General features: G+C 31.5%; 1 protein-coding gene across 3 annotated transcripts in view; it reads right to left on the bottom strand.

Moving 5' to 3' along the window:
• LOC118193355 (cell adhesion molecule Dscam1-like) overlaps positions 1-19634 on the bottom strand; it is a 978906-nt gene that overhangs the window by 138480 nt on the left and 820792 nt on the right. For all 3 annotated transcript variants that reach the window (XM_085823255.1, XM_085823256.1, XM_085823257.1), the window contains exons 18-19: positions 17749-17847; positions 11403-11591 (exon numbers count right to left, since the gene is read on the bottom strand). In XM_085823255.1, the coding sequence (XP_085679381.1) occupies positions 11403-11591; positions 17749-17847 (288 nt within the window). The remainder of the gene's footprint in view (positions 1-11402; positions 11592-17748; positions 17848-19634) is intronic.

The raw sequence follows: 19634 nt of genomic DNA, 5'->3' as shown, positions 1-19634 counted from the left end.
TAAAGCAATATCTGCATTTCACTATCGTATATTTATAAATGAGTTAAAAATTATACTAAGTAATTTTGATTTCTTAAATTACTATAAAAAATAATAACATTTATTTTACTGGGACAGGAAAACATATCTCAAACAATAATTCGTGCAATAATTTGTAATAATTCGCTCAGAAATTATGCTGAGTTTGATTCGCAAATGTTATTCCTTTATATTTATTAATCATGGCAAAAGATGGAAGAATTGTTTGGCTTGTATAATGGACCTAATGAAACACTTCCTGAAAGCAATGGGACAGCATTCACATGGCTTTCGTAATAGATTTCATAAAGGAAAGTGGATGATGTTCACGTTATACATAAGGAAGAACTCCATGCAACCGGGCCGTTTAATCACCGGTATAAAAATACTGAACACGCTGTCCATCTACGGCGAGAGTTTTTGAGGTCTCGGCAACAGGTGAGTAGAAAAGTAATAAAAAATTAACGCATTTAAAATTATCACAAATCCATATTATTATACAGGGTTGTAGCGTCATTAGGTTATTTTTGAAGCAGGAGACATTAACAATGTGCAATGCCCTCGCCGAGGCTTGAACCTGGACCTCTCGAATACGCGCCGAGTGTGCTAACCGTTACACCACGAAGGCATGCTGGAAAGAAGGGCAAAATTCCCTTTTTTTAAAGAGAGATGGAAATTAGGGGACGCAGTCGCCAAATCCTGGTGGTGAAGAATCATTACCCACCACCTTATAGTTCAGGCTCCACTGTAGAGACATTAGGTTATTTTTGAAGCATGAGACATGAAAAATGTGCACTGCCCTTCCCGGGATTCGAGCCTAGACCTCTTGTATGTGCTAACCGTTTCACCATGAAGGCATTCTGGAAGGAGGGCAGAAATTGAAAAAGAATGCCGGAACTTCGCAACCAATGGTGGAGCTAGAATATTTGCCGCTCTTGTTGATATACTAAAAATAAATAACTAAAAAAGAAGGCAAATTGACAGGGAGATAAAACTCTATGTTTATTTTTGAAGAAAACTTTAATTACATTTAAAATTATATTATTATTTGCCTTGATTTTGGTTGTTTTGTTAACAAAGCCATCGATGACATCCTACAAGTCTACAAGATTGCTCCAACTGCTGTTATTTAGAATTTACAGAAAGATTTATCAAATGCAAAATAAACATTTGTAGTTTTAAAATACGTTTTAGATGATTTTTATTTAGAAAATTCTTCTCACAGCTGACAACAATGACAACAGTTGTGAAGAAATTCGCAGTAGTAATGTTTGAGATTGTGTTCTCGAAATTGCAAAAGTTCAAAAGAACGTCGTCCTTTCACTTTCCTGTACTGCTTTCATTAACAATAACTGAAAAAAAAAAAAAAAAAACCACTTAAATATTTCCCTCTTAAACAGGAATTCTTACACATTAATGCCACCGTGATCTTAATCCAGTTGATATTCGTAATTTTGATTCAATAGTCTTGACTGAATGAAACAGTATAACAAGAGTTTGCAGCTGTCGAAATCTAGTAATGATTTCTTTAAATATTTTATCTAGAGTCAGAACTATTTTTCGTCTCAATTTAATTCCGTTTGGACGTTCAGAATCGCATTATTCTTCACCTGCCTCAACAATTCACGTGAGTAACTCCTATATTTCACGAGAAATAAGCCGCTCTAAAAAAATGTACTGGTTTGGGCAATCGCTCCCTCCGTCCCCTTTCATCTACGCCATCGTTTGCAACATTATTACATAATGAAATCTTAAATTTACGAAAATAATTCTTGCGCTGAAATTGAGTTAAGAAAATGTAAGTTTCACCTTTGCGTTTAGTGACCGTTAATCGATCGAAAGATGACTGCAAAGTTTCATTTTGCAATACAAAGTTTAACGAATCCAAACTATTTTTATTCTACCTAAACCACAAACCGTAAACATTCTGTAGTTAATATATCCAGACACACAGTAATGTAATATAATAAATAATATAATTCACTTAAAAAATAAATATTTAAATATCTGTGCGTCAAACTACATTCTAACAGACGGACGCCAAGATGACGACAACGCTACATCGTGTTGCCAAGGCACAGAACTGAATTTACTAAGACAAGTCATGTATGCGAGTGAAGACTCCGTTTAATAGATGGCTGTACATGCAGCCTTAAATGAGAAGTTCCCCAATTCATAGATTAGATAGGGTAGCCAAATCACGTGGCGTCCTCGAAGCCCGGATCTTATACATCCTGGAATTCTTCTTCTGGCGAAACATTAAGAACATGGGTTAGAGTAAAAACATTACCGATATAAATTGCGTTTCACTTAGGGGGGGTGAAAGTTTGAGAGTTTATTTTGTGTATAACTGAATTTGTGGCTTCATGTTCTGTATATAAGTTTTTATTTCTTATACAGACTTCTATATCTTTCTATTCTGAGCCTAACAACATTAAATAATTTTTAAAATAGCTCAAGTAGAATGCGAGATTATGGGCAAATATTTTCCTGACTGGCCTTCAAGAAAATTTTCATCGCTAAGTTGGCGACATTTGGAAATTACTTACTAACTTAACGACGTTTAGGAACATTCGGGAAAACACATTCTCGAATTCTTACCACCTATTATTCCCTGCTACACCATATGACTCGGAGGCGTCAGAGGTTTATCTCAGCTAACGGAGTAAACTGACGTAGCCGACATATCTCCAAAACCAGTTTTTTCCCTTAGGGCAACAAGTTGAAAAATCTGAACTGAAGGCATAATTGAGCTAGTATACACATGGAACTGACTCCATTAGCTTAGATAAACGCCAATGAGAACGGCCCTTTCTTACCTCCAAGGTTCAGACTGAGGTTTATCTAAGCTAACGGAGACAGCTGTTGCATCTCCAAACCAGTTTTTTCCCATAGTGCAGCGACTCGAAAAATCTGAACTGCGCACCTAGTGGAGCTAGTCGACACATGGAACTGACTCCGTTAGCTCAGATAAACCCCAGTCTGAACGGTCCTTTAGCTGACAACCACTTAGCCTTCTTACCACTTGACTTCCACTTAACCTTCTACTTAGTTGACACCGATATTTCAGGACAGTGAGTTGTCAAAACATTCTGGAACCACCATGCTTAACTGACAGCAAATTTAGTCCAAAAGGAGTACAGTTAGACAAAATATGCAGTGGTATTGTAGTTCATATTTTTCTGACAACTGTTTGATCTTTCTAACAGCTACCCAACTCCGATTTTAATTTTTGTAGAATTCCAGTATTGTCAGTATGGTCTAATATATATCGACTAAAAAGAAAGAGCGCAAAAATTCTCGTCACGTAGTATGAGTTGCGTGTTCGGGGCAGGGGGGAACTGATAGCTCATCATAATCGGGCATTTAATTTAAATTTTGACTTTAAATCTGCCAACATTATCCGTGAATTTTCTCAGTTCGTAAAGTGTACTTCTTTGAACCCTTTTACTTTTTCTTAGCTAACTCCAAATTTATCTCCTCGTATTCTGCAAAGTATACCATAAGGCTTACACAAGTAGCGCTAATATAATAAACAAAGTTTTACAATAGCACTATAATTGTGTAAAAAATAACACAAATAAATAAAAAAAAAAATAAGTAAAAGAAAAAAAAATTAAATTTAAAAAAAAAAAAAAAAAAAAAAAGCTCACTAATTTAAATTGAGAATGAAATTCTGGAAATAAATTCTGGTGTTCCACTCTTTTATCTAACAATTAAATGTGGTGGAGCCTAACGTACAGCTAAGCGAATAATCGCTTTAGTTCACGTAAACTCGAGAAGAGTCAATTACCCTTTATTGATCAAAATAAGATTTAACAGACGGCCCCTTTCTCAGGGCGTACAGCAAAGCCACAACTTGGGCTTAAACTCAAAACAATAAGAAATAGGACTTAATTAATTCTTAACTAAAGAGATATAGCCGAAGCTATCAAAATTCTAAATAGTTGGTCCCTGTAGATCGAATAAGCTAACGAAGCTATCAAAAGCTTGCAATACGGCCGAGGTAGTAACAGCTTAGAGAGACTTACCAAAATGGCAAACGAGCGTTAGTCAGAAACTCTGAGGCTCCTTCTCGAAGATAGAATACTCTTACAGATTTGCATTAAACGCGATTCTAAAAACACTTTCTGGTAAGAAATTGTAAGCTGAAATTAGGAGGGACAGGAAAGTAGCTTTAACTAAAGATAACTTAAAATCTTAGGATAAACCTTACAAAATTAATGCTTTATTCCAAAAAAGTTAGGAAAATATTGTTGAACAAGCTACAGACAGACGCAGAACACACTGGTGGCAAAGGTACAGACAGGCACATCAAAGTTGCCTGAAATATCTTCCTCTGCTGAAAAAGATGAACACATTTAGGAAGTGTATGCTTCATATCTTCATCGCCGCTACCACAAATACACAAAGTAATTGAAGCAAGTGCAAATCCCTTTAAATAGCTCTAAAAGCGTCTAGTCTAAACTGAGTTACATTGAAATCTGTTGAAAATTATTTCCACAGTGTTCACGAATGTAAGCAGAATGAATATCCATATCAAAATCTTGCAAAGTCTCAATAATAACTGAACATTCAGCAGGTTTCTCTGAAACACAAATTTTCTGTAATAAAAGAAAAGAATGAAGATAATCACTACATATTAATGTACGCAATTGATCTAAAACCACTAAAAAAAATTTGAATCCATAGCAAATCAGCCAGAAAAACAGAGCACGTATCCTTAATTCTGTACTTTCTGAAATCTTTCTTGTTTATCTTCATAAATAACAAAAGAAAGCTAACCTTATCATTCATTGTATTCCGTCTGTAAAGTAAATTAATTTGCATTCTCCAAGAACAGCACTGGAACAGCCAACAACTGGTGCAGGATTCCCGTTAAAAGATTGCGGCAAAGAAGAAACTAGAAGATTGCCGTCAAGAAAATCTGATGAGGATTGCCTGGAAATGCTTTCCTTCATTGCAATATTGCTCAATATTTCAATATCTATGAGTGAAATACCAGCGACGGCAAAAAGTGCCACGTAACTAATAGTCTTAGAGCCAGGAACAATTCTTAAAAGAAATCTTTGAATTATCTTTAGAAACTTGCAGTTTACTTTTTTCATTACAGAAACATCCCAAACCTCTGCTGCATAGGAAATGACCGGCACTTTACCTTGGCTATAGATTAATTTAAGAACATCTATTTTGACACCATACGTGTTTTAGAAATTTTAAATAATCTTGTGAATATCTTTTCGCATTTTCCTGAAAGATGGGAAATACTTCCACTGAAATTTTCTATCCAAGGTAACTCCTAAATACAGGGTACGTCAGAAAAATGTATACACACTTTTAACTCTCATAAAAAATTTATTTTCCAACCTATAAGGTTAAATTTCTCGGAGTAGTAATACTCCAATTTAAAAATAAATGTACTCTTTGGTCAAACTGAATGTCCTAAAAGGTATTTAAAGTAAATTTTCAAACGGTAACCTTCAACATCGACACATTTCTGAGTACGAGTAAGGACTGATTCCGCACTTTGTACCAAATTTTTCAATGAGATTTTGGTGCACATCGCTTGATTCTCATCCCAAAGTGTGTCAAGGTTACGTGGTACGAAGTAAAGATTCAGTAGTCACTCGTACTCAGGAATGCATCGATGCTGAAGACCACCATTTTGAACATTTACTTTAAACACCATTTGGAACATTTCAGTTTGACCAGAAAGTGTATAAGGTATTTCTCTCGCCTTCTTAGCATGCCTTCGTAGTGTAGTGGGCAGTACGCTCGGCTTGTATTCGAGAGGTCCGTGGACCCATTCCCGACGAAGGCGTTGCTCATTTTTCATCTCTCCTGCTCCGAAATAACCTGATGTCTCTACACTGACTCTTGAACAAAAAAGGTGGTGGATGATGATTCTCCATCCCCAGGATTTGGAGAATGGGTCCCCTAGTCACCAGTCGCCCTTTAAAAGGAGCAGTATATAAGGCATTTCTCCCACTCTCCTAGCATGCCTTCGTAGTGTAGTGGTAAGCACGCTCGGTGCGGATTCGAGAGGGCCGTGGTTCGAGTTCTGGAGAAGGCGGTGGTCATTTTTCCTGTCTCTTGCTTTAAAAAACCGCAACGTTTCTACAAGTATACTTATTTTTTATATTGTTCTGCAGCCCTACATTTCCCAGAAATTTAACCTTGTCTTTTGGAAACTAATTTTTTTATGACAGTTCAAACCGTGTATACATTTTTCTGACGCACCCAGTATTTTATTTGAGCAACTTCTTCAATAGAAACGTCAGCAAATAATAAACTTGTTCTGCAGCCAATAATCTTCTTTTTATGTACCATCAAGCAAATCTTGAGACAAAGACCAAGCATTAATGAAACTTTTCCATTGATCAATTAAAAGCAGATCACCCGCAAAAGTCTTTTTAAAACAGCTTTGAAAAGCAGATAATTCACACAAAAGATAATTTATTATAAGATTCCAAAAAGGGTCCAGTGAGTGATCCTTGACCAAAGCCCTTTTCCAAACTAGTCTTTTGTAATATCACTTACAGAAGGACCTGAAGTGCGAGTATCCAAAAAATCCTTCATCAAGTAGATGATATCTAGGTACATTAGGCAAATTTCCATAAATTTAAGATTCCTAATATTGTTAAAAGCTCCTTTTATAACCAGAAACATCAAAACCGTGACGGGTTTCCCATTTACTTACAAAAGCGAAGAACTTAAGCTGAACACCGAGGCGTAAAGCCATATCAATCGCGCTTTGAAACATTTCTACTTCTTTAAGTACCAGATGATTCTGTTTATATAATTTTTTTCGAGACATTTACTTAAGCATGGCAGAAGGCATGTGATATGTGATATTTTCGATACTAGACCGCTTAACTTCATTATTTTTAGGAAAAGTCTTACTTTTAGCTTTCTTCCACACCACTGGAAAGAGTTTCTGATGAAGACAAGCATTAAATAATTTATATAAGATAGATGGACAAACATCATGAAGATTCCGAATCATCTATCATTCTCTCCGATCCAGGAGTTTTACTTAATTTTAAACTCTTAATAACATCATTAACTTTCGAAAATGGAAAGTCATCATCTGCATCACAAAAAGAAGTCATCTCAGAGAGGAAATTTTTATGAATTTCCTCATCGGTCTCTAAGCTGAAAACTTTTTCAGCTTTAGTTTAATGACATTAATTTTCCGATCGAGTTGTTCCCAAAGTTTTCAAAACTTATTTTAATATCGAAACTTATTTTAAACTTATTTTAATATTTTTTATCATAACTTATTTTAATATCTTAGCAGTTAGTAAATAAATTAGAATATTCGAGGTTTGTTTTTCTTCTTTAATGTCATTCAATGATGCATTTTTGTGATTTATTAGTGTCTTTAAATTATAATTTGTACTGCATTCTATATGTCAAAATAATTTTCACGCAAGAAATTTATCAATTATCAAGTCTAAAAATACCTTATTAATATTCTAATTAAGTATTTTTTTAACCTTAGAATTATCTACTTATCGTACAAAACGTTCATAAACATATATCGTACAAAACGTTCAAATATGTTTTCTTTTAATTCATACAAATAATATTATTTAGTTGGTTGCGTACAAGTACTGATGCCAGCCAAAAATATAATGATCTATTAATCTCTGCAGATCAGATGCATTTTCCTAAAGTGATATTTTATTTTTAATTAAACGCACACGCAAACATTTCGCTGTTCAAGTTTTGTACGCCGCTGAATATAATCCCACTTTTAAACTTAAATATTCGAACGAATGAGGTAGTTGCATCAGTGTTTTTCCATGGGTTTTAACATGTATAACAAGTCAGCTCCTTTAGAAAGTGCTCCATGAAGGCAACCTTCCCTTTAGGCTATAACCTTGCATACTTTGCCATATCCAACAAACCTACCTACGCTATGTAAATCGGCTCTCTCGCAATGGCATCTCGCGTAGGGGTAAGAAAGGAGAAATAGAAAGAGTTATAAATTACATTTGTTACACTACAAAGTATAATTTAATTTTCTAAGGCATAATACATGCTGATTTTATTTCTATGTTTTGTTTAATTCAGTAATTTAACGTGTTTGGAATAAGAAGTGAAGTAAGAAAAGATCAGTAAAACTTATTGTTTTGTTCTCTGGTATTTGTATTTGTATATCACACTGCTCTTCCGTTCTTCATTGTTTTGTTATGTAAGGGTTTTTTAAAGTTATAGAAAAGAAAATGTTAAGAGCACTATTTTATTTAATAAAAGATGAAGACATTTTAAGCACAATTTTTCAAAGTATTGCAATTATCGTCATTTTGAATTTTGCTACGTGCTGCCATCTGTTGCCGATTGCTGCAACTAAGATAAACAGAAGTACCATTTCTAGTTACATGGAGGAAAATTATTACAATATTTTATATTTTTTATGAAGCGGTAGTAATATTTGATATAAGCAATGTTTTCTAATTTTGTAATTAACAAAATTCCTGAAAAATTTTTAACTTTTTTTTTACTAAACAGTTCATACACATATTTCAAAAGAATAATTTAAAAAAAATTTATCATGGCTTAAATTCAGAGTTCATTAAAGTTCGACTTCCGTAATTCTCAGTCTTTAAATAAAATTGTATTGCAGCCGGAGCCCAACCCGGCACTCCGAAAAAAAAAAAAAAAAAGCTGCAATATTTTAATTTAGTAGTTAACAGTTTTTCATTAATTTAACTTAATTTATTTATTTGTTTAATTTTATTTCTTCTTTTAATCCCTTATATCTTATTTATTTCAATTTGTTTACATTTCCTAACGGCTTTCCATACAGTTAATATGCTTCTAAGTTTAGAAATTAAGCTCAATTTTTAAAAGATTGCATAAAAATTTAAATCGGAAACATCCTATGCTACTTCAAAATATTAACAGAGCCTTAGAATAGTCTAAAACGTCTGAAACAAAGTACTTCAACGATCAGCAGGATATCAATTTTTCGAAAACTGATTTCATAAATACTATAAATCGTGACAGACTAATAATAGCATACTCCATTTTTCCAAGCACTATATGAAGTTTCTGGTAAGAAGGGTCGCTGAACAGTGGTAGTTCGGTCCGAGGTTCAAATCCCGCGAACGGGCTGGCTGCATGGGCGTTTTCGTGGTTTTCCCCATGTGTGACGTGCATACGAGCCAGTTTCCCTTAGAAAGTCCTCCACGAAGGCATCCCTTCCCTTATGCACATAGCCCTAGTGTGCTTTGCCGTATTCTCAATAAACCAACACCATATTTGTTTTCTAAACGATTTTACGAATACGTGTTAAGAAATTTGGGTATGAAAGAAATGCCTCAGTTAAAAATTTCTAAATTCAAATTATATGAAATAAAGCTCAAAAACATTTAATTTTAAGACAAAGTAATATAAATAAGATATCAAATTTTATTTTATTTAAATTGGCATTTTTCATTTTAATAATACTTTGGAGTTCATTAAGTGAAACTCATATTCACAGTACAGAAACTCTACGTTTATTGTAAGTTATCTAAGAGTGCAAGGTAAGAGTATTTCATAGCACTATTTTATTTAATAAAAGATGAAGACATTTTAAGCACAATTTTTCAAAGTATTGCAATTATCGTCATTTTGAATTTTGCTACGTGCTGCCATCTGTTGCCGATTGCTGCAACTAAGATAAACAGAAGTACCATTTCTAGTTACATGGAGGAAAATTATTACAATATTTTATATTTTTTATGAAGCGGTAGTAATATTTGATATAAGCAATGTTTTCTAATTTTGTAATTAACAAAATTCCTGAAAAATTTTTAACTTGTTTTTTACTAAACAGTTCATACACATATTTCAAAAGAATAATTTAAGAAAAATTTATCATGGCTTAAATTCAGAGTTCATTAAAGTTCGACTTCCGTAATTCTCAGTCTTTAAATAAAATTGTATTGCAGCCGGAGCCCAACCCGGCACCCCGAAAAAAAAAAAAAGCTGCAATATTTTAATTTAGTAGTTAACAGTTTTTCATTAATTTAACTTAATTTATTTATTTGTTTAATTTTATTTCTTCTTTTAATCCCTTATATCTTATTTATTTCAATTTGTTTACATTTCCTAACGGCTTTCTATACAGTTAATATGCTTCTAAGTTTAGAAATTAAGCTCTATTTTTAAAAGATTGCATAAAAATTTAAATCGGAAACATCCTATGCTAAGGAAAATAGCATTCCTTTCCTAAATGCATGTTCTTTCAGCGCTAAATTTAAAGTACTCATTAGAAAAATAGTAATTTTGCAGCTGTACTCGTAGATTTTGCATTACCAACCCCTTTTAAGTACAAAATATAACAAATATGATACCCGCATCAGATTTTTTGGTACACATCAAATTTTGTGGTTGGTGATATCTTTGTACGGCCTATTATACAATATTGTATATATACTATTATTGTATATAAATTATACACATTTTTTGCTGTACTTCAATACACTTCCATTTACAGAAGTGTATTAAATGACGAGGAGTATTTCAGGTTATTCTAACTTAATTCACCGATTACTCAAGGCAAGATGAAAATGACATTAATAATTTCAAAATTTTAAACTAAATATCCTGGTCAATTTTTGGTCGTATGGGATCAAAATTCTTATAATTCTATTTAATTGTTACCGAGTACTGCCGAGTACTGAAAGTTAGATTATGCTATTTTGTCGAAAACTGTTTTTTTTTTTTTTTTTTTTTTTTTTTAAATGCCAAACCGTGGATACTTTCGTCATTTAATACACTTCTGTAAATAGAAGTATATGACTACGTTAAAAAATGTAAATGGAAGTATATGACTAAGTTACGTAGCGAAAATGAGGGCCCGGTATATATATATATATATATATGTTGGTAATTGTTAGTTTCACTAAAAAAAAAGAGGATACATAAATAGACGTTATAATAGTCCCATACATAAAATTTCAACGTTCTACAGCTAATTTATTTTGAGTATGCGAAATACGTAATTATGTACGTATGGCATACATAAGTATAGACGTTATGAAATAATCTCTTCTGAATCCATTTTTAATGCATTTTTCAATACGTTTTGGAAAAAAAAAAAAAAAAAAAAAAAAAAGAGGTCTTTATTTTGTTCATATGAATAGACATCACGCAAAACAAAATCATTTTTAAATCGATTCTGGAATGGTCAAAATGGTATATTTATGTTGAAATATAATACCTGAAATTGTTCGCGACTACAATACTCCCTTTACTTCCTAAAAGGTAGTAAACATGCGCTTAATAGATCTGTAATAAAAACTAAAGAGCGGATGTTTACTTCCTAAAAGGTAGTAAACATGCGCTTAATAGATCTGTAATAAAAACTAAAGAGCGGACATACTTACATCCCCCTTGGGTGGTAAGACTGACGACATCGCTTGGATCGCTTCTTCCCACGTCATTGTAAGCAATGATATGGAATTGGTACCGTGTGCCACAATTAAGTGATCGAAGAGTATAAGAAGTCTGTGATGGTTCAGGGATTTCAATTTCATCCCATTCAGGAAGCTCGGCTTTATAAAATAATTTGTAACCTGAAAAGGGATTATACTTTTATATAAATAACATATAACAGTGTAATTAAACAAATAATAATTTTGTAAGAATCAGGAAAAGTTTTATTGTAAAATGGGTCAGAAAAGATTATTTTTTCTTCTACTTACTTTGCATAGAACTAAATACCAATTACAGAACTAAATACAATTTGACGATAAATATTAGTTTAAAATATTTCTGCAAAAAATCGCAGTCAAGGTAATTGGAAAGGAATTTTTAAATTATCTTCACTCTTCACACTGTTAACTTGATAAATCCAAATTTGTACAAGATTATAAATTTTAAGCTGTTTTTCAAAATTATAGGAAATAATAGAAAAATTATAGAAAATCAATACAATAATTTGAACAATTTTGGAAGATAAATTGCTTTAAGAGAAAACTTTAAACAATTATATATCTAATAATTTGCAAATGAACCTGTTCATGTTTGCATAATGAAATAATTGTCCTCTCCGTATAGTTCAAATGTAAATATTGAATGATATTAGAATAATGCACAGAGTGGGTACTAAAGAGCTTTAAACTGTATTGAATAATGAATACTTTCAAAATTCACTAGACTCTTTATGCAGAAGAATGCTCATTGTCTAGTGAAGATTGCTTAATGAATCATTCCAGTATAACTTATTTTAGCAAATTATGAATAAATAAAGAAGATAAGTGTCGATTGCATTGACAATTTATATCAAAAGTATGTAAATAAAATACTCAGAATGAAGTGAAACAAAAGGACAATTAATGGCAATAAAATCAAAGGAAATACGTGTTAATTGAAAAGATAAAAATAAATGCCATAATTTAACTATACATTCGCAGGGAAAAAATGGAGAAGAAAGTGTATTTAAATTTGTAGCAATAATGGTTTTTTTTTCATAACTTTCTTATAAAAGACAGTTAATATTTTAAAATCAGTATGCCCTTCCATACATTTGTTTCATCAATATTTCCTTTCATCTTATCTTTAAGCCTCCTTCTTCTTTTTCTTTAAACATTATGTATATGTGTTTGAAATACTTTTGGTATAGATTAATAACACTAGTAATGAATTATTAATATTTAATAAATACCGTAGCTTAAAATCATCTACACATATTAATGAAGATGTACTGTACAACTGTAAAAGGCCATAAAAGGAAACTTAACTTAATTTGATTAAATGGTAAGTAAATGGTGGTACTAATGTGGGAAAAAATAGATGCTAATCTGCAATCAACTTACTAAACTTTTATTAAAAATTTATATTTATCTTCAGAAACAGGATATTCGCTCTGTTTGTCATTTAAATATTAATAAAAATGTGCGCAGACTTTATCAGTGTTTCATGGTACTATTTTATTTACCATCTTTTAATAGTACTTTGATATGTCCAAAACGCAACTTTCCGATATAAGGTATTCAAAAACTCTGTAGTTAGTATATTTTTATATGATTCAAAGTAAATAATATCATGATCTTAATATAAAAGTGTATCTTAAACAACGTTATTTAACTGAATGTTTTGCTTAATATAGTTTTCATTATTTATTTACAAGAAGAAACAATATTTAAACGAAAAATCTATAATACTATTTAGGATCGCTTCACATACTCTAGTGAAAATTTTGGTAGCGTGTGGTGTCGCCATCTGTTGTTCGCTAAATCAAACACAAAATTTATTTTTGTCTCGTTTCGCCATCTATCAGTTAATTGTCGAAAATCAAACTTTGGAAACATGATAGATGTCAACAAATTAATCAGCCTTCCAAGGTAAAAGGTTTTGGGCTCATAAATATACGTTCAGCATATTTTAAATTAATTTAATTAATTTTTCAACAGTTGAACTTTTTATTAATATCCAAACACATAACAGAAGGACATTGTGCTTTATTTTGTGTTTTCAATTACATAGCATTCAGCATCAAATTTACTTTAATTGCAGAAATTTCTTCCTGCATTTCAAGTAAATTTGGCATAAATCTGTCTTTCTCTCTAAAAGGGTTTCAGAGTACCTTAAAATAAGACGAGTATTTTTTAAAATATAGCTTTAAACAAAGATTAAATTTTCTTAATTTTAATGTTTGATTCATTCCTTTGCCCTCTTAGCCCACACACATATATATACAGTGTCCAAAAAAGTGTCCTTACTCGGCCTTTACTATCATAACTGTCACAGCTCTTGCACTTCCAATTACAAATATAATTTAAATGCCTCAAATATATATGTTTCGGGCATTATAAAAGTTAATGTAATCAATTTCGTAAAAATTAGGAAACCTAGCATTGTATACGTCCCTATAGTCCTATAATATTCTTATATTTAGCAGAAATTTTTACTCCTTTGAAAAATAGATTTACTTGTTTTAAAAAATTATCATTTTAATGCGACACTGAAAGGATTATTTATTAAAAAATATTATAATAATTTGACGATGTTTTTTTTTTTTTTTTTTCTCCCTTCAGCAAAATCCAATCATGCTTTTTGTGATTTCTATCTCTCTGAGCGGGAATGCTGAATACATATCGAGTAAAATATTTTTTGTGATGTCTTTAAGAAAATATATACATAAGTGAATCTTGAAATATATCCAAGAAATCATGGTAATTATATTATACGTCCAGATATAAAATACCAGTGGCATTTTGAGATTAAAATCATGAAAGAATTTCTTTCTCTTGGCAGTTTTGGGAAAGCCAAACTCCGTACGAGTAAGGCGGCTATTGTCTTTAATGTATTTAATATTACATTTATGATAGAGAAAGAATTCTCACCTAAGTAATTTAGAAGTCTAAAAATACGTTATTAATACTTTGAAATAATAAACTGGAAATCGTACCGAAAGACTTTTAAAGTACAAATATTTTTTTTTTCTTTCATTTTAATTCAGATCATTCAATTAAGATAATATTATAGTTTCAGGTGCGAATTTCTTTATTTGAGAAATAACAAGGCAATATTTTCCTGTTAAAGCCCGAGCTTTGTCTCTATGTACAGCACTGCACTTATTCAAAGGAATATCATTCTCAGACATAAAATTGGCAATTTGAAAAATTCATTTACATCTGATCTATCACGAAAAGATTCGCAAAATAAATACTCTTCGGTTATTTGTTTATCTTCTTCGAAACGCATGTAAACTAATAGTTGAACAAAGATTATTATACAATGGTACTTCGATATACGAGTGCCCTAATATACGAGTGTTTTGAGATACGACCCGCCGAGCATATTTTGCTTTGAGATGAGAGCAAGATTTGAGATACGAGTTCTGGAAGGACCACTTTAACATCATTATATGCCTAAGTATTATTGATCAGGCCTGGCTGGGTGTTACAACGAGGACCTTAACCTCTGCATGGAAGAAACTGGAAGAAGCTGCATGGAAGAGGCTGTAGATGAAAGGGCCTTCGAAGGATTGGAACCCCAAGTGTCAGTGGTAGAGGAGATTATTTCTCTGGGAAAATCCATGGGTCTGGAGGTGGATGAGAGATGTGAACGAACTCGTCGAGGAACAGTCTTAGGAGCTGACAACCGAGGAATTACACGATCTACATTCGCAGCAGCATACGGTGGTTCAACGAAAAATTAGTTTTGAAGAGGAGCCAGAGATGGAGGAGGTTATTCCTAGAAGAGATATAAAGGAGATCTTGGAAATGTGGGAGAAAGTTGTAGATTTCGTGGATAAAAATCACCCCGAAAAAGTTGCAACTGGTCGTGCATCGGAGTTGTTCAACGAAACTTGCTTAATTCACTTCCGCAATATCCTGAAAGAGAGGAAGAAACCGACATCCTTGGAAAATTTTTTTTAACGATCTGCAGGTGAAAATGAGCAAGGCGTGACGAAAAAAGCGAAGACCAGTGACGAAAATTAACCGCTTCCGTAAGCACTTCACTTTTTTTTAATTATGTTTTTATAGAATATGTATTTTTTATTTATAAATAAATGTTTCTTCTTGTAAATACATTTTTCTTATTCAAAAACACTTAACACAAACAACTGAGGTGGTGATTTGGAAGCTGGAACGGATTAATAGCATTTCAATTAATTTCAATGGGAAAAATTGCTTTGAGATACGAGCAGTTTGACATACGAGCAAGGTTACAGAACGAATTAAACTCGTATGTCGAGGTACCACTGTATCAGTACTTTCATTCAATTGTAACGCGTAATACTCACTGCGTTTTATTTTTTTAAATAAGAGTCTCTTTTATGGAATCTGCCATTTCATGAATTCGTCGAATTACTGTATCATTTGATAATGGAATATTTATTAAGTTCATCAGCTGCATATTTCGTTGAATAATGTTAAAATGCTACCTTTAACTGCTGGTAATACCATGTGAGCCCGCTTAGTTTTACCAATTCTTAGGCTTAATAGGTAAGTAACTTCCAAAGCTTTTTCACTTCGAGAAACAAAGCCTTTCATTACTTGTTTGCTATTTTGAACTCCGACAACTTCCTCTTAAAATATTCTTCAGCTTTAAACTGCTATGCTTAGATTTAAGATCTCTTTTAAGAAACGGTGGTTTCATACATTGATTGCATAATAGTTCACCGCAGAAGGATCCACTACATCTCCATTTCAAGTAAACTCATATGATATATAACTTTCATTATATTTTTTATAATTTTTTTTCTTTTCTTTTCAATATTCTTAGTGTTAGTAGATTATCTTGGATCCATCACCTGTGAATTGACGCTGTTGCACTTACTTAATCCTAGCCATTTTTCCATTTTGAAAATCTCGATTTATTTTATTATTTTTTTCACGAATATTTAAATGCACAATATATTACGAGTTCTTCAAAAGCAAACGCCGATATTCTCGAAACGCGTAGAATAGTAAGGAATACAAAACAAAAAGCAAACAAAACACATGCAAACAGCAAATTGACTTGAAAAAATTATTCTAATTTAAATAGAGCAGTATGAGCCCGGAAATGGTGGCGGCGCAAAGTGTAGACATACTAATAAATCGATCAACTCTTAAAAGAATTAATGAGATACAATTATCTTTTTATAGGAATTTATTTTTATTTCCTATTAAATACAACATTCATTTCTGTTACTCCTTTTAAAACATCATTTATGACAATTTTTTTAAGTCTGTAGCTAAAAGAATATTTGTGAAAATAAAAACGGATTATCTTGCTAAAATCTATGAGAGGCTATCGACGTTGAACAAACCTCAGATCACATAAATTTACGACTGTTAGGAAAAAAAAAAAAAAAAAAAAAAAAAAAAAACTTAAACAGAATGTTGGGGTATTTAACTTTTGAATTTAATAGTTAAAAATACTTTGTTTCTTTGCGTACCAAATATTTTTCTCTTACCTACCACTGGCTCAGAACCGCTGATTTATACTATTAATTTTGAAATATTTAAACTCTTGTTTATAAATATATAAATATATATATATATATATATATATATATATATATATGTCTCACTCTCGGTATCTATGTTATGAAAGCACAATTTTGGAACAACTGATGTAGAAACAATTAGACGTAAAAACGCAGAAATACTGATGGCTTAGATACTTGATGCTTAGAGCGTTGGCCCATACTGAAGAGGAACGAGTCGAGATGAATTAAACTCTTTTTTTTTAATTTAAATTCCCATTTGTGGCCACAGTTCACTTGGCACTCAAGTCATGCCTGTTTGCAGAACATTTGCGATATTATGGCCATGGAAAGCGAACATAGATGACTGCAGCAGCGTCTTAACAGGATGAAAGCGTAAGCGAAAAGTGACACAGTGACTCAGAGGAAGAAGGGAGAGAGTCAAAGTTTACGTTCGAGCTAGAAAAAAACTTTGGTTTACAATTATTTGATTGGGCAAGAGGTATCTGCATTAAGTGTTACGTAGGATCACATGATTAATTTGAATGACGCAATTTAGACTTAAAGCGCTATTTTTAAGATCGAGAGATGATATCCCCAAATTAAATAAAAAATAAGAGAGGTTAGAGCCAATTAAAATTAGAAGTTTGCTTTCATATTTTTTATCTTACTTATATATTTAATTGCTAATTTATAAAGAGCATATATATATATATATATATTTTATAAATATGCAATTATATTTACATATCTATTTATACATATTTATAAGAGCAAATAAAAAGAGAGAGAGAAAAAGGAATAAATACCTTTCACTGGGTTGCTGTCAACTGCAGAAATTTCCCATGCAAGGATAACAGCTGATGATGTGGAAGAGACTATTCTTAGAGTTGGTGAAGGAGGAGGATCTTGGAAAGATTCAAAGAAGAAAAATAAGTTTTGTCATTTCGAAATAAAAAAGGGACAGTTTTAAACTTTTGTAGGAATTTAGAAGTAAATAAATTTATAAATTTATTAACGAATAAAATATTCCACACTTTAAATTCTGTTTGCCTTAAAGTAACATATGAGGTAAGAAATAACTAACAAAATTCTAATTCTTTACAGAAGCATCTTATGGAAATATATTTTAATATTTTATAAGGTATTTTCTCTCCTCTTTTCGCGTACCTTCGTGGTGCAGTTTCAAGTATACTCGGCACGTATTCGAAAGGTCCTGCTGTTGACCATTTATACTATAAGGCATCTAATTTTCTTTTACATTTTATTTTGCTGTTTTTTAATAGTACTATATTTATAATTAAATATTGTGTTCTTTTTCTTATGGTGAATTTTGTTTTGAAACTAGAGTAGCTGCCAATCTTGAAATATGAATAACCAGGGATATTATTTCTGCATAGAGAGGAATTTCAATGAAAAAACTGACTTAAATCCCTACTTAGTAAACTGATTAAAACATAATTCTGATATTAAATTTATTACTTTAATTGCCTGGTTTAAATTTCGGTTTTTTTTTTTTTTTTTTTTTTTTCAGAACTCTTCCATGAAAAGAAATAGTTTAAATTGAATAGAAATTAAGCAGAATACTGTGCTGAAAATCAAGAGAAAAAATTGGGTTTACACAATATAAGATTCATTTAAAAATTATAGAGGTTGAATTAGTGCTTATATTCACATATTTATTTATTTATGTATTTATTGTATTTGTTATCAAAATTTGCTTTATAGCATTTCTTTTTTTTTAAACATTTTGATAAAATTTCTCCTATTTACATTTGAAAGGGATAACTTATTTTGTTATAGAAAAACCCTCGGGATTTTAAAATGTACCAGGAGATCCGAAAATATGGATATAAATCAGAAATTTTCAGGTTTTGCTGGGATGATTGGTAGCTCTAAAAAGCAGTAGCATATCTTACGTGTAGATAGATATGTACTTACTAGACGGGTGTTTTAGTCCCAATGAATATTTGACAGCATTAGAAAGAGATGTGCAATATATTAGATTAATAAGAAACGATTCTTAAACGATATTTAAATTCTCAAAACCTCGTTGTTGTTCTAAATATTACATTCAAAGGAGAGTGGTAACACATTATATACAATAATCATTGAAGCCTAAGAATAGCAGCTTACAAATTATATGCAGCCAGTTAAATAGAAGTTCTGAGCTTCCATATCACCACAAATTTACCATAAATAGAATTTATATGCAAAATAAAAAAGTAAGTAAAAATCGATTTTATAGAAGCTGATTTCCTCAGAATGTTTTTTTCTCTCAGAATTCGACTGAATATTTTTTTCTGTTTGAAGAAGAAGGATCTTGTTGAATGACTGCATCGAAAATGTCAGTTTATTCTAAAATCAGTGTTAATCTCAGATTCACTTCATCTAATTTGGATGATTTGTTTCACTTCGTCTAATTTTTCGTCTAATCTTAATAAATGCTATAACATTTACAAATTACATAACTTTCCTTACGTAATTTGTAAATGTTGTAGCATTTACTGTTATATATAAAACATTACGCAACTGAATAACTCTTGAATGGCTTGTGGTAGACACTTCTATTTAATAAATGAGTTTATTAAAACTATGAAAATGTCGATAAAATCATATATTAAAGTAATAGTTAAATGTAAATTCTGCATATACATATAATTTATTTACTAAAGAATGCGGAATTAGTTCTGCA

The sequence above is a fragment of the Stegodyphus dumicola genome, chromosome 9, assembly GCF_044657685.1.
Source record: "Stegodyphus dumicola isolate Sdum_Otavi_A_Nest chromosome 9, ASM4465768v1".
Classification (NCBI taxonomy): Eukaryota; Metazoa; Arthropoda; class Arachnida; order Araneae; family Eresidae; genus Stegodyphus; species Stegodyphus dumicola.
This window is presented reverse-complemented; position numbering and strand designations above follow the sequence as displayed.